Raw genomic sequence first — 16,499 nt, forward strand, 5'->3', positions numbered from 1 at the left:
TGTGTGAGTGTACCCCACTCCAGTACTCTTGCCTGGAAAATCCCATGGATGGAGGAGCCTGGTAGGCTGCAGTCCATGGGGTCACTAAGAGTCAGACATGACTGAGCAACTTCACTTTCACTTTTCACTTTCATGCACTGGAGAAAGAAATGGCAACCCACTCCAGTGTTCTTGCCTGGAGAATCCCAGGGACGGGGGAGCCTGGTAGGCTGCCGTCTCTGGGGTTGCATAGAATCGGACACGACTGAAGCGACTTAGTAGTAGTAGTAGTAGTAGTAGTAGTAAGCAATTTCATAGAGGGTGATCAGGAAAGGACTCTCTGATAAGGTGACATCTGATGGGAGACCTGAAGAAGGGGAGGAGGGAGCCAGGCAGATCTTGCAAGGAAGGGCAGTCATTCCAGGATGACAGGAGACCCCCATTATGATCCTAAGATGACAGTGTGTATATTGTGTTCATGGCACAGCAAGAAGGCTATTATGGCTGGAGTGGAGCAAGCAAGGGGCAGAACAGCAAGGGATGAGAGCAGGAGGAAGGAGGGGACAGTGTGACAGACAACATGGAGCTTTGAGACCATGGCAGGGACTTGAACAAGAGAGACACTGGAGGTTTCTGAGTAGCAGAGTGATTCAGTGGAAGTAAAGAGGCCTGTGAAAAGACTGGGCAATAGTCTAAGCAAGCCTGAGTAGCTGAGAACTGGTCAGATTTTGGTCATTTTGGTAGGTCGATCTGGAAGAGTCCACTGAATGGATGTGGGGTGTAAAAGAAAGGAATTAAGAATGTTTCCAAGGTTTTTACCTAAAACAACAAGAAAAATGAGGTTGCCATTTAATGAGATGGGGAACGCTGCTGAAGGAATATCTTTGGGGGCAGGGTGAGTTAAAAGATTTTGGTTTCAATTGTGCTAAGTTTGGGATACTAGATATTCAAGAGGAGATACTGAATAGGCAGTTGGATATATAAGCCCTGATCTCAGGGTATTCTCAGTTTGAGAGTTTTAGGTAAATAGATGATATTTAAGATATACAAAGGATGAGGTCAGGCAAATGAAAAGAAATCAGCCATGGGGAATGAGAAGGAGCAGCCAGTGAGTGAGTGGGCAAACCAAGAGAAGTACTTACTGTCCTGGAAGACAGTGAAGAAAATGTTTGAAGAAAGAACATCACATGCTACTTATAGGGTGAGATAAGGATTGAGAATCATCTCCAGATAGGATGATCTTGGCAGGGACAGTTTCCATGGAGTGATGGGAATGGAAACCTGAGTGTGGTAGCCCAAGAAAGGGTGGGGAGAGATGACCTAGAGGAGGCAGGATCACACTCATCTATTACTCTTCTGATGTAATGAAGACCAGGAACACTGGTGCTCTGGAAAGTCAAGGTGGACTTCCAGATTGAGTCAAGGGTGCTTTTTAGGATGCATCCAATTACACCATGTTCACAGACTGTCAGAAATGATTCTGTAAAGGGAACAGACATTCAAGGTGTAGAAGAGAGAGGGGACAGTTGCAGGACAATGCTCTGGTGAACACGGAAGGACTAGGATTCAGTGCACAAACGGAAGGTTTGGTCTTAGCCAGGAGTACAGACACGCGTCTGGCTAATCACTGGCTACCTGCCACCTGCTTCCATTTATTAAAATTCACAAGATACTCAACTCTTCATGGCTGTTGTCCCTGATACCCAGACCTGCTCATACCTTCCTGGTGTACTAATGCTAATATTTGGGATGTATATGTTCAAAATATATATAAATAGATGTAATAAATTATCAGAATAATGTAATAATATTTACACATAAATATGCACTGAAGTGAAGTGAAGTCACTCAGTCATGTCTGACTCTGTGACCCTGTGGACTGTGTCCATGGGATTTTCCAGGCAAGAGTACAGGAGTGGGTTGCCATTTCCTTCTCCAGGGGACCTTCCCCACCAAGGGATCGAACCCAGGTCTCCTGCATTGTAGGCAGATGCTTTACCATCTGAGCCACCAGGGGAGTCTAAAGATGTACTATATATTGCTATATATTGGAGAAGAAAATGGCATCCCACTCCAGTACTGCCTGGAGAATTCAATGGACAGGGTGGCCTGGTGGGCTGCAGTCCATGAGGGTCACAAAGAATTGGACATGACTGAGCAACTAACACACACACATATTTCTATACAGTATAAATATATAAAAGATGTAATATATTTGTTTATAAAATAATAATTTAAGATATATAAGATGTATAAAATATTCCAACAGATAGTTTGGCCTGAAGCTTCTCTAATTGTCCCCAAAGATCCTTTAGAGCTGTTTTTCTGTTTTGTTTTTTATTTTAAAGCCAAGATCCTATCAAGGTTGATCTACTGTACTTTCTGGTTTATCCCTTTAATCTTCCTTAGTTTAGAAATATGCCACCTTGGAGTTGCCTGTCAGCATGGTTAAATCAGTATACTTTCTCTCTAGAGCCCAGCTCCTCATATATGAACATAAGGATGTTCTATCTGTATCTTACACACCCCTGCATTCATTGCATCTCCTTCCTCTAGCACCCAGTGTGGGTGCCTAAAGTCAACTCTAAACACACAAATGCCTGTGCTCAAATTTCAATTCCATTACTTATTATCTAGGTGACTATATGCAGTATGAAACTTTGGAGGCTTAGCCTCCTCATCTATAAAAAGGACAGTGAGAGTAACTCCCCCATCCCAACCCCCGCCCTGCCCCAGCTCCTGGGAAGAGTAAATGAGATCAGAGCAAAGACAAGATAAGAGCGCAACGAGCACTCCAGTGATGCGGACTTCCAGCTTTTAGTCTAGTGAACGCTGACTCCACATCCTTAGATGCCACTGGAATGTCAGGATAGAACAGGTTCACAGCAAATGCATGTCTGCTGCTGGGGGAGGGGAGAACACACTGGAGAGGAGGCAGACTGGCCTGTCAAAATGGGAAGCAGCTAAGTCAGTGAGAAGCCAACTGAGCTGGGATTGAAAGCGCTTGGATTTTAGTTCACACACGCTATTTGGGACTTTGGGCACATCCTTTAATCTCTTGGGCACTTGGTGTACTCCCGTATAGAGCTCTGTGGTTGGACCAGAGCATCTCTAAGCTCGAACCTGTTAACAGTTCTCGGCTCTGAGATGGAAGAATACCTCTTCTTTTGGAGATAAGGGGCAGAAATCATAGTTCAGGTTGGTTCTGGACAGGCAAATAAAGAGAATGACGGCCACCATTTATTGAACAACTCCCCAGCACCATGTCTGGCATTAATCACATCCTCATTCATCATTTCATTTCGTCTCTCCAACAACAGGGAGAAGCAATTAGTAAATCCTTTTGCAGATGTGGAAACGGAAGCTTAGAGAGGCCCAGTAACACGAGCAAGGTTACTCAGTAACTCATTGGAAAAGACTCTGATGCTGGGAGGGATTGGGGGCAAGAGGAGAAGGGGACGACAGAGGATGAGATGGCTGGATGGCATCACTGACTTGATGGACGTGAGTCTGAGTGAACTCCGGGAGATGGTGATGGACAGGGAGGCCTGGCGTGCTGCGATCCATGGGGTTGCAAAGAGTCAGACACGACTGAGCGACTGAACTGAACTGAACTGAACTGAAGTAGCAGAATTGGGACCCAAATCTAAGACTCTAAAGCCTCTTCTTTTAACCACACGTCACACTGTCAAAGAGGTGGGTGAGGCGTCTGAGTGCCCTGGGCCAACAGGATGTTCAGTTAGAATGTTGGAAAAACAGCTTTATATTGCCTGGTGTTGTTCCCGTTTTTCATATACCACATGTCCACCTTATTATGTGCCCTCAATTTCAAAACTTTACTAAGAATTTTTTGGGGAAAGAAAAAAAGATTCCCCAAATTCTAAGTAAGCTACAAATGGTTTAAGTTAAATATCAAAGCTGGTGGCAAAGTGAAAATCATATCCAAAATACACATTTCTGTATGAAATTTTCTCCCCAATATTTTTTTTTGGTCTGACATCATCAATTCTGAGAAATTACATAGCATCATTGAGAAACCAATAAGTAAATAAAATCACATTGGTTAGAGCGTAAACATAGGTTGTGGCTACTACTGAAGACAGGTACTGCTTACAGTTAGTATGACCATATCATTTATCATCGAAACTGAGGTATTTTAAAAGGAGATTCTATTGATGATTACACCAAGAAAACAAGTAAACACTGAGATTGTGCAGAAAAACTGGGATATCTGATTACCTACCATAATCCTTGATTTCACTTTTAAACAACGTATCAATCACAAGATGCAATATTCAGTAAGGACACTGTCATTAAGCTAGCAAGCTTAATCGCTTCAGTCATATTCAACTCTTTGTGATCGCATGGACTGTAGCCTGATTAGTCCATACATAAATGAAAGTGCTCTAGAAATGGAATGGTGAGTATAACATCCAAAATGCTGTACTTTTAACATATATTTATTACCTTTCATCAGCTTTGAAACATTGGTTCTGGAGTTCTTGCTGTTGTCTTCGTTCTCTTAAACTAGGGTTGTGGTCCTTTGGTCCAGGATGACTGGGCAAAAACTCCTTATAATAGAAATCCTCCAGATCTAATAATTTCCCCTGACTGCAAATGACCAAACACACCATAGAATCAGGCTGTCTACTCACCGAAACTTGTAAGACACTCGGTTTCTTCATTTAAAGCATTAATATTTACAGTAATTGAGTCCCACATGCATGCTAATAGGAATGAGAGCAGTCTTGCGATGTGCAAAAAACAGTACATACCATAAGTTACAAAGAAAAACCACTCACCTCTGACCTTTAGGAGAGTATTTAGCTGCTGGAAATGCTTTTCCAACTTCTACCACATCCAACTTGGCACAAAACTAGCAGCTACTAGATAGTTGGTGATTATAAATACTCATTTGGCCACAGCTCACAAGTGACCCTTGGGCCACTATGAGGAAAGCTGACCTTTATGTCCCGGCACAACCATTTCCCAAATTTATCCATCAGCCCATAGATGCACACAGGGCATCATGATCTTACCTGACTTCCTTCACAGGCAACCCCTGTCCTTCCCTATCGCCTGCTCTTTGGGGGGTTAATTTCTGTACTAGATTTTAATTCCTGCATGTGACACACAGGCAGGGGTGTGTCCCCAACCATTCTCATTCGTGGATCTACTCAAGCTATGCTTCTGGTTCCCAGGTGCTCTGTGATCTGATGGGACTTCATCCGAGGTCAAGAGGTAACGGTCTGGAAAACTACCAGGTGTTACAGTCCTTTGGGGAAAAGCTCTTTTCAAGTTAAGATAACCAATTTGCAAACACATTTTCAGAATGCCACCAATTCATAAATAGGGAACTCTGTGTCCACTCATGCTTCTCAGAAGAACTCTCAATTGTTTTGAGCACTGTCTGGAAATTAGTTGATTGAAATAGTGGGATGATATTAAAAGCATGGACTGAAATGTTACAGGGAAAGGGAAATAGTTTGAATTGAAGTGGCCCACACACACAGGTGTCAGAAACCTCATCTTCCTGACAAATCCATACCATTATATTAATAAAATGTAAGATTTAGCTCGTGTTGAAGAACAAAGAAGTACAAAGGAGTCTGGGGAAAGAAAGCTCATGAACATGAGCATGTTCAAATAGCTCAATCAAAACCATATTAATGGGACAAGAAAGGACAATTCTGTATTGGATGGTACAATTTATTCAAAACTGTCTTGAGTCCACAGTATATATACCATGCACTGCGTTTCTGCTTGTGATCAGTCCCTAAGTTGTGTCTGAGTCTTTGCGACCCTATGGACTGTAGTCCGCCAGGCTCCTCTGTCCATGAGATTTCCCAGGTAAGAATATTGGAGTGGGTTGCCATTCCCTTTTCCAGGGGGGTCTTTCCCAACCCAGGGATCAAATCTGTGCCTCTTGCATTGGTAGATGGATGAGCCACCTGCTGGGTTTAGCTCAATATATATTTCCAATAGGCAAGATCTTATAGATTACATATAAACTCCATATTTTAAAATTTATTGACAGCACATCACTTTCCAAATCTATGCATATAAAATAGGTGGCCTTTAAACATAATTTGAACATATAGATTTATATTTTGGTTTGATGAGTTATTAAAATTTAAAAACAATAATTACCTATCTTTCCTTGGTCTTCGTTTTTCTTCTTGGATTGATTTCTAAAGGGAATAGAATAATTAAAAATAATCTATATAATATTATGATCTTAATATAATTAATGGATATATTACTATAGTATTAACATATAAAATTATATTTCACTGGGTTTTAGCTCAATATATTTGAACTTTTATATTTACATGTTGAAAAGAGTATATATGTCTTTTAGGCTAAGGAAACAAATACTGCAAACAAGCTGAAGATATTATAATTGTGGAAACACTAATGCAAGCATCAAGTTGACTGACACCCTAAAAATGCAAGATAATAAAAATGGCAATTATTAATAATAATGGTTTGTCAATATGAAGGGTTTTCCCATTATCTTTATAGATACACTGAATCACCTTTTTCTCATCGTTTATCATTTTAATACCCTAAAATGTTAGATGAGTCAAAAAGTTCATAGTTTGCTTTCTTCTTATTGGTTGGTATTATAGCCAGTGGATGAGGTAGAAGTGAATGCTTACCTGCATCAAGTCTGGGAGTGGATCATTCTGAAAATAACAATGTAAGGGGCAGGATACCAAAGACATTCCTGTCCTCCTTAACATTTCCTGTTAACTTCATGTTCCTGACCCAGAGCCCTAGGCTAGGAGATGCTTACAAACAATGATGTACCAGCTGAGGTACAACGGCCCCCAGCAGTTCAGCTAATGATCCCCTGGGACCAGGGTGGTGTTCCTGCTTTAATCTGAGAGGTCCTGCCTCCTTGATCCATTATCTGAAAAAGTGTCTCTCTTATTCTTGATAACAATTTTCTATAATCTGAAGAGATGCTGAATGATGCTGAGTAACAGAGATCCTCTTTCTACAGCCAAGAATCAAATACTGCTCTGCCCTGGCAAGGACCACATTTTCTTCTGGATCAGTATTTCTGTCTGGGAGATGCTATGTACAAGTTGGTTCTCAATTACTGAATTCTTAAAGGAAGAAATATTGTCTGCACTTTTTTTTCACTCTCATCTGTGCTAGAATACTCTTATGAAATGTAATTCTGTGGTATATTTTTCCCAAAATTATTTAAAATGGCTTATAATAGAAGCAATTATGTAGTCAAAGGAATAAAATAGGAGCTGTAAATAAGGAACAAAGGCAGAGAAATATGAACTTTAAGACAGAGCTTTACATTTAATTGTCTCTTAGTTTCCTAGGCTCTAGGGCTAAAGTTAGGGATGTACGTGATGGCATTCTTCATCATGAAGAAGGATACTGTATGACCTAGAAGAGGATTTAATATGCATTTTATCACTGAGGGCTTTATATTAGGGGCACTTACACACTCATCTCAGAGATATTGCAGGTTTGGTTCCTGGCCACTGCAATAAAGCGAGTATCACAATAAAGCATGTCATACAATTTTTTTTTTTTTTTTTGGTTTCCTGGTGCATAAAAGTTACATTTACATGGGACTTCTCTGGCAGTACGGTGGTTAAGACTCTGCACTTTCAATGCAAGAGTGAGATCCCTGGTTGGGGAACTAAGATCCCACATGCTGTGTGGTATGGCCGGTTTATGCTATGCGCATGAGTGCTAAGTCGCTTCAGTCGTGCCGGACTCCATGCGACCCCATGAACTGTAGTCTTCCAGGCTCCTCTGTCCACGGGGATTCTCCAGGCGAGATACTGGAGTGGGTTGCCATCCCGCATTCCAAGGGATCTTCTCGACCCAGGGATTGAATCCACATCTCTCTTGCATTGGCAGGAGAGTTCTTTACCACTAACACCACCAGGGAAGCCCAGTTTATACTACACTATAGTCTATTATCAGAGAAGGCAATAGTCTATTATAAAGTGCGCAATAGCATTATGCCTAAAAAATGCATACCTTAATTTAAAAATTTAAACATATTTTATTGCTAAAAATGCCATTAAAATGCTGGTAGAGGGTCCGAAATATTTCAAAAATTACCAAAATGGGACACAGAGACAGGAAGTGAGCAAACTGTGTTGGGGAAATGGTGCAAATAGACTTTCTGAATGGTTTCCACAAAACTTCCAACTTGTTAAAAAAAAAAAAAGCAGTACCCGTGAAGCACAATAAAATGAGGCATGTTTGAATTGCTAAGACCAATGATGTCTTGAATTAGGCTTTTTAAATTATATTTTAATTTTTATTTATTATTTATATTTTGGTCACACTGCATGACCCACAGTATCTTAGCTCCCTGACCACAGATTGAACCCATGCTCCCTGCATTAGAAGTATGGCATGTTAACTACTGGACCACAGGAAGTCCTCAATTAAAGTTTTGATATGACAAATTGCAAACCTGAAATTTAAAATGCAAATAAAGAACCAAATGTCCTGTGGCAGGTTCTTGCCAAACCAGAGTAAAGAAGAAAGACAAGGAAACAGAGATGACTTAAGTATGAGATCTGGTGAGGATGTATTCTGAGGAAGCTTTTGAAAGAACAGAGGTCTGAGTTCAGCAGACTCTGAAGAAACCCTTCCTCGGTCACTGACTCTTATACCTTCTCCTTCCCGTGTAACATAAAGAAATTTGCTTTATGGTAAAACTTGAAAATTCGCCTCCATTACAATATGATGGACACACTCTTACTTTTCTTTTGGAAATACATGAATGCATTATGTACTCAGAGGTCTTCACAAAGATTAAGACAGTAGCCAAAATGCAGACATTAAAATAAGCGACCTGGGAGTGATCAAACCACCTGCTGCTATGTTCGGGGAAGACTCCAGAAAAATAATGGGACCAGAAGGGGCCTGTGATGGGACTGTGTCCATCACTCACTTTTTGAGGAAGCTGTTGGCCCTGAGTCATTTTGCTGATGGCTGCACAATTTCTGGACGTTAGAGCAGACACCAGACCCCGTGACAACAGAGCAAAGTATTCAGCTAACATTATCTCCTCAAAGCCACGATTCTCAGCCTCAGTTTACTCTTATTTTGGACAGGACAACAGCAACATTTCCCAGATGTAGGAGGTTAAGAGAATCCCATCACAGAAGAGAGCTGGTATTGGTATGAAGGCAGCTAGAATGACCACAGTCAATGGCGATATCCAAGAAGAAAAAAAGCTGTATCAATCGTCGAGACACCTGTCAGCACAGCTGCTCATGTCAAGCATGCACGAGGGGTGTTATGTCCACAGTCTGGCAGCGCTGAGAATCTTGTCTAAATATGTCCTGTTTTTTTTTTTAGCAAATAGGCTCATGATGAGCAACAACAGGGCTATAAGAAGAAGCAAAGTCTCTGTCTTCCTGGAGCTTCTAGTCCACAGGGGAGAGTCAGACAGGAAACACGCAGATACATATTTATACCTGCTATGAAGAAATATGAAGCTGGGCCAGGCAAATACAGAAGCAGCTGCTGCTTTAGATACGATTGTCAGGCAGCTTCTTTGATAAGCACAGATGTGAATAAAGTACAAACATTTTTGCTGACTACAGTGGTCTGGGTCATGAAGAGAAGGCTTAAAATATGCAGCATATTTTAGAATGATGTTTATGAAAACCATTTAAAAGTACAGAATGTGTTTTAATGTTTAAAGGGGATGGGGCTCCATCACAGCTTAAATTTCACTTAATGTGTAACCTCCCCCAATCCAGGTAAGGGCCAGATAAATATGAACCCATGGTGTGTTTTTACTTATAATAATATACTAGTTTTCTATGTTTTATGTTTCACTGCAGCCACAGATTTCAAGAGACAGGGCTATAAAACAGATTCCAGTCACTGATAATTTAAGATGTATGAAAACACTTTATATTAATTTTAAAAATAATAGTATGATGACAAAGTAATAATCTTCTTGGGAGTTGGGACTCACTTGTGAATCAGCTATATATATATTTAATTTGTATACTGATTTACAACATTGAAAATCAACTATATTTCAATTAAAAGTTGTATTTTGAAAATAAATGAAAAAATAAAGTAAAATTGTGGTGATGGTTGTACAACTCTGCATTTACACTGAAAAACATTTAATTGTATACCTTAGATGGGTGAATTGTATGGCATGTGACTTACATCTCAATAAAACTCTGTGCCTGCATATGCGTGTGTGTGTGGACCTATAGTATATAGGTCTCTCTCTATGTGTATATGTGTATCCATAGTATGTAGGTGTGCGTATGCACACACACACACACACATATACATGTGTGGGTGCCTTTGTCCATCACATAGAATACGTAAAATGAACACTAGGCATTTTGATATTTGAGTTTGGAGAGAGGGGGAGGTCTGAGCCAGAGACCACGATTCAGGAATTGGTAGAAACTGAGGTCATGGCAGCTGATGAGAATGTCTGAAGGTAATGGGATGATAAGAGAATCTAAGATTGAATCCTAGGCAACACCAAGGGGAACAGGACCCTTCCAAAGAAACTGGAGAGAAACCACCAGAGAGAAGGAAGAGGACTAGGAGACGGCTGATCTGGAAGTCAAGCTTCATTTGATGCTGGGGAGATAGGAGAAAATTCCAACTCATGGGAAACCTTCTCTGGGTTCTTTGGGACATGGAGAACTGTTGCTCTCTCAACCATGCAGGTGGAAGGGGATAAGTATTCCAAATAGAAGGACCAGCAGAAGCAAAAGACTTAGGGGCATGGGAGGCTGTGCACCGGCAGAGATGCCAGTAGGTAACTCTGGTCAGTGGGGCTGGGAGGAAGAGCTGTCCCTGGTCCAACAAGGAAGGCGTATGGATTTGATGCAGGAGTGGCCAAGCTATTAAAGGCACTACGCAGGGCGAGACGGACTACAGAAGCTGAGATTAGAAGCAATTAGGTAGGGTCTGAACTATCCAGGTGAGGAATGAGATAGTCTGGAATAAAGTAGTTGCCAAGGTAGTCAGAGGAGGAAGATGAATCAGAGCCAGCCTTTGTGGGGAGAAGACACGCTTTTGAGTGACTGATCTGATGTTGGGTTTGAGACAGCAGGCAAGACTCAAGCTGTCTCCCACTTTCCTGGTGTAGGTAACCAGGTGGATGACGGTGGATTAATGGAAGAACAGGAACCTGAGAGGGAGGACAGGCCGGCGAGGGTGATGCCAAGAGCTCCCAGGCTGCTCACTATGACTGAACAGATGTGGAGTCAGAAGACCTGAGGACAGCAAATGGCCCTCAGGGCTCAGAAGTGCTTCATCCATGTCTCAGAATCCTGATTCGGGAGACAGGGATGTCACCTTTCAGGCTCTTTCTAGAATTCGATCTCACAATGCTCGTGAACACAGGTCACTCTGGACCTAGAATTTAAAAGGTCCTCGATAAGTATCTCCTTCTCCCTCTCCCTTCCTTGGAGACTCACCCTTTCACACTAAGGTCCCTCTCTGGAGAGCTCCTGCTGTGATGCCCTTCTCTATCTGAGTTGATATTTGCATATAGGTTCAGATTCAAGGACTAGCTGAGAAAACTCTTGGGAGGCCATAGGCCTGTGGGGGAGGGGTGGACCCTGAGGAAGAGAGGCTAGAGAACAGGCAAGTGTCCAGGTCATCAGTCAGGGAGGGGCCAGGAAGGAGAAGCCAACGAGTGTCTCCTTCAAAGAGCCCTCCCTCTTGACGGGACTGTGTGGTCAGTTTCCTTACTGGCCATTAGAGGAGACACTACAGCTCCCATTTGATAAAAGATCAAGCCAGTAGTGGCTCAAAAGGTAAAGAATCTGCCTGTAATGCAGGAGACGCAGGTTCAATCCCTGGGTGGGGAAGATGCTCTGGAGAAGGGAATGGCTACCCACTTCAGTCTTCTTGCCTGGAGCATTCCAAGGACAAAGGAGCCTGGCAGGCTACAGTCCATGAGGTCGCAAAGAGATGGACGTGAACGACTAAGCACCTAACACACACACTTACATGAAGCAGAGAATAGTATGTGGAGTCTTCAGAGTTATTTAGTGTTTTGGGTTTTCGGGGCCGCCTTGGGGGTCTCAATATTTTTGGCTCCTCTCCTTTTGAGATACCTACAAGAAAGGTGATCATAAATAAGGACTCCATTACCAAAGGTATTATTAAGCAAGGTTTTCCTTTAGGGTTAAAGAACAAATTATATACATACAACTGGGGCTAAAACTGGAAGAAAGAAGAAATTCCTTTGTTGTTCCCACCAACCCGTATCATAATCCTCACCACATGCTTCCCTCCAATTGTCTGATGGTCTAGAACCATGAGAAATAAGGGGAAGAGGAAGAAAAGAATTGCACAGTTTGGTAACATGGAATAGCAGCTCAGAGGATGAGTGGGCAGGAAGGAGAAAAACTGCCATAAAATCTTAGAAAAGGAGGATAATGCTCACAGAATCCCCTGTTGCTGGCCTTATACAGTGACCCACCTATCCATCCATTCATCTACCCATCCACCCATCCATCCATCCACACACTGCATGATCCTCAGTCTAAAGCACCACTTCATATTATGGCCCAAACCAAGGGACTGCTAGTCTGCAGGCAGGCCTCTTTTCTAAAAGTCTAACCTAGTCTTTCACCAATATTTAGAATCTAAACTATTAGGATGTTCAGATTGGACTTTGAAAATGCTGGCAAAGAAAGAATCAAGTTTGTCCTCCTTCCCTTGCTCTTTCACAGAGCCAAGTTCTCAAATCTGTAGCAACATCATCAGATGTTGCTGATGATCTTCACACTTGGCAGTCAGTGCTCCTTACAAATGGCTTTTTATGCACAGAGCTAATAGGCCTCTTGGGGCTTCCCTGGTGGCTCAGATGGTAAAGAATCTGCCTATAATGTTGAAGGCCTGGGTTTGATCCCTAGGTGGGGAAGATCCCCTACAGAAGAGAATGGCTACCCACTCCAGTATTCTTGCCTGGAGAATCCCATGGACAGAGGAGCCTGGTGGGCTACAGTCCATGGGGTTGCAAAGAGTTGGACAGGACCGAGTGACTAACAATAGGCCTCTAACAAAGAATTTCTATTTTTCATGATTCTTGATCTCCATCCCTGAGCACATCTGTGCAGGAATGTCTGCACAAAAAATATTTCAAAGTTGGGCAAGGAGTGGGGTACGGGTGCTTAGTTGGGGAATGGCCTATATTCAACAGATATCTGAGCACACATTTTCTAGTGGGACTTTAAGGGCATCAGTAGATCATTACTGCATATAGTAATGGGGCAACAATAATTCCTAATCCTCAGAGGTAGAAATACACAGAGAAACCAAATTGTTCCAAATCTTTCTAATCAAATCAAGTCAAATCTAATCAAATCAAAGAATATCTCATACTTATATGTGTAAGCAGCCATGACTGCCAGCATAAAACAACTCTAACCAGGATGGAGACTCACAGATGGCTAACTTCCTAGTCCCAGCCCCAGCCCACTGTGTGAATAAACTTATCACAAGAGCATTCACATCCTAATGTTATCCACCTCTTTCATTTTTAAATGTATGGGAAATTGCTGGATGACAAAGATCAGCTAGTTGGGAGTATGTCATCGTGGTGTAAGGCATGGAACAACGTGGACCAGAGAAAAGCAGGACAATCATTCATTACTGTTATTTTTGGAATAAAACAAAAGAAAACGAGATCTTGATACATGAGATCACATTTATAGACACCAGAGAGAAAATTTTAAAAGTAATGAATTCAAAAGAATCCTGGAATGTATAGGATGGTCACATTTACATAAAATTATAAACATGCATGAGGGAATGTGCATATTACAGATATAACCTCAACAGGTGTTGAATTTTCAGAACTTCTGATTAATTCTTATATCTTGCAGAATTAACTTTTTTCTTCACCAAGATAATGTGAAGCTTGGGCTGAATAATCTTAAGAGGTGTCTCCCCTTCAGCTATGACCATATAATGTGGGCAGCCAGTAGGTGAAAACTATTGAGGAATGTACTCAATAGAGTATGATCATTCAGATTAAACCTCCCCAGAATATTTCATATTTTTTTGCCCATAAGGTTATCAGCATACAAATATTTCAGAAAGGCACAAGTTTATTTTGCCTTCTAAATTTTTGTTCCTTTGGGGGTGTACAAACATTGCCTGCCAACATCATCCTAACTCCTTAATTATAAAAGTGACATAAACATTTATAATCACGAATTACCAGCAACACATCAATGTTGTCAGTAGAACAATTAGGTTTGTGACCATTTTGTGTGACGTGCATGATACATATTAGCTCTTAAAGGTTGTTGCTATATTAAATAGCCAGAAGGTAAAACACTTATTTATATTGTAGTTCTGCTAATAATTTCATTAAGTGTTTGAGTCTGTCAGAAATGCACATTTAAAAAATAATGAAAGGACAAATCTCAACATTTTGCATTCAGAAGGCAGAAGACAGACTTAAAACTCAATGCCAATATTTGCTCTAGCAAATTAAATTTCAGCATTATTCTCATTTCATGATAATTATACTATTTTACTTAAGTAAACATGCAGAATATAATTTGCCAAAGTATCACAGGTCTAAATCAGGTATTAGCAGCATAGAAATGCATTGATGTTACTGTTTCTTCCTTAAGAAATCTGTTTGTCAGTTTTGGTAAATTTCTATTCACAAATGGACAGTCTGTGAACTTGAAGCAATATAAGGACCCAGAGGAAATCTTAGAAGGGAGGAATGCTCGTGGCTATGTGTTAAAGGCAGGATTCACCATAGTTTGGGTTGCAACCTGCCTTCAGTAAGCTGCTCTGTCTGCTTTTCACCTTGTCTGCCGTTCAGCCAGGATAGGTCGCTTGGAGAGAACTGGGTGCAGATTCCAAGCTTGTGTGGATGATTCAGTCCCTCTGTGCTCCTCTCTGCCTTGCACTGCCTCAGGCTCTGAGTTCCCAGAGATATTTTCACTTCTCATGCTCGTTATAGATCCGACCACTTGTTTTCCCTCCTTCCTTCTTTGGTGTTTTCCTGAGGTGATGCGTTACAAAGGCAGGTGCCTCTGCTCAAAGTATCCAGAGCACTTCAGGTGTGCCTTAGTGTTCAGTGGATCTGTCTCCAGGCTCCCTGTGACCTCTTCAGAAGGCAGCTGCCAGCCCCACCCCCATTTGAACCTGCTCAACAATTACTTTGGCTCTTCCTTTTCTTTTTTCTTTTTTTCCCCTTTGATGTGGACCCTTTAAAAAGTCTTCTGAATTTGTTACAATATTGCTCCTGCTTTATGTTTTGGTTTTTTGGCTACAAGGCATATGAGACCTTGACTTCCCAATCAGGGATCGAATTTGCCACCCTCTGCATGGGGAGGCGAAGCCTTAATCACTGGACTGCCAGAGAAGTCCGCCTTTGGCTCTTTTTTCCATCAGCTGACCACCGATGCCCTAGAGCCAAGTCAGATCTGTCCTCCTATAGCTCATGGGCTTTGAGCTCTCTGTCCCCTCAGATTTGAGAACTCTGCATCAGGACCTCAAAAAGTGAGCATTTAGCTTTTCAGTTACAGTCGTAGGTTTGGGGAAGAGGCTGCTCCCAGCCTACCCCTCACATTCTCTTCTAAACTAAGGTCACGGGAGAAACAGAGGAGAATGAAGCAGCTTTGCTGGTGTGGTGAGACCCACAGACGTCCCCTCCGGACCACCATCTGTCTCTTGGAAGTGCTCACTACCTATCGGTCATTTACTCCCATCTCCTCTGTTGGGCAGAGGTCATGAATTAGAATCCTCAGAGGCTCGTTAGTTTTGTTCTGGTCCGTGGAGTTAGGTTCTCCCTCACTTCCAGCCATCCTGCATACATACAGGAGCACACCCCACCAGAAACACAGGGGGAGCGCACACAATGATGCTAAGGGTGGCTGAAGACTGCCACCTGTGCTGAGTCTTACGCTGAGCCATGAGCATGCATCCTGTGTATAAACATCCATGGGACTAAGAAGATAGTCACATAACAAAAATACATGCTTTCCTGGCTGAAGAATAAGGAAAACACAGGGGTGGCATTTAAAAGACCCCCAATAACTTCTTGCTTTTTTTTTCAAGATCATATTGGTCTTAATCTACCAGAAAAAATATTTGAGTATATAGCCTGAGGTGAAAACCTACATTAATTTTTTTTCCTAAGAGCCAAATTTTAGAAAATTATTTATTGATTGTCAGTCATTTTCTCCAATTGGCCTTTAAAAAAACACAGAATTCAGTTCAGTTCAGTTGTTCAGTCATGTCCGACTCTTTGCGACCCCATGAACCACAGCACTCCAGGCCTCTCTGTCCATCACCAACTCCCGGAGTCCACCCAAACCCATGTCCATTGAGTAGGTGATGCCATCCAACCATCTCATCCTCTGTCGTCCGCTTCTCCTCCGGCCCTCAATCTTTCCCAGCAACAGGGTCTTTTCAAATGAGTCAGTTCTTTGCATCAGGTGGCCAAAGTACTGGAGTTTCAGCTTGAACATCAGTCCTACCAATGAACACCC

At 41.9% G+C, this 16,499-nt stretch overlaps 1 protein-coding gene across 1 annotated transcript in view; it reads right to left on the reverse strand.

Moving 5' to 3' along the window:
- The window catches only part of MYO3A (myosin IIIA), a 170,083-nt gene that overhangs the window by 2,048 nt on the left and 151,536 nt on the right, over positions 1-16,499 (reverse strand). The window contains exons 32-34 of the mRNA XM_027559932.1: positions 11,983-12,089; positions 6,130-6,170; positions 4,447-4,590 (exon numbers count right to left, since the gene is read on the reverse strand). Of these exons, the coding sequence (XP_027415733.1) occupies positions 4,447-4,590; positions 6,130-6,170; positions 11,983-12,089 (292 nt within the window). The remainder of the gene's footprint in view (positions 1-4,446; positions 4,591-6,129; positions 6,171-11,982; positions 12,090-16,499) is intronic.

Source organism: Bos indicus x Bos taurus, chromosome 13 (assembly GCF_003369695.1).
Source record: "Bos indicus x Bos taurus breed Angus x Brahman F1 hybrid chromosome 13, Bos_hybrid_MaternalHap_v2.0, whole genome shotgun sequence".
NCBI lineage: Eukaryota > Metazoa > Chordata > Mammalia > Artiodactyla > Bovidae > Bos > Bos indicus x Bos taurus.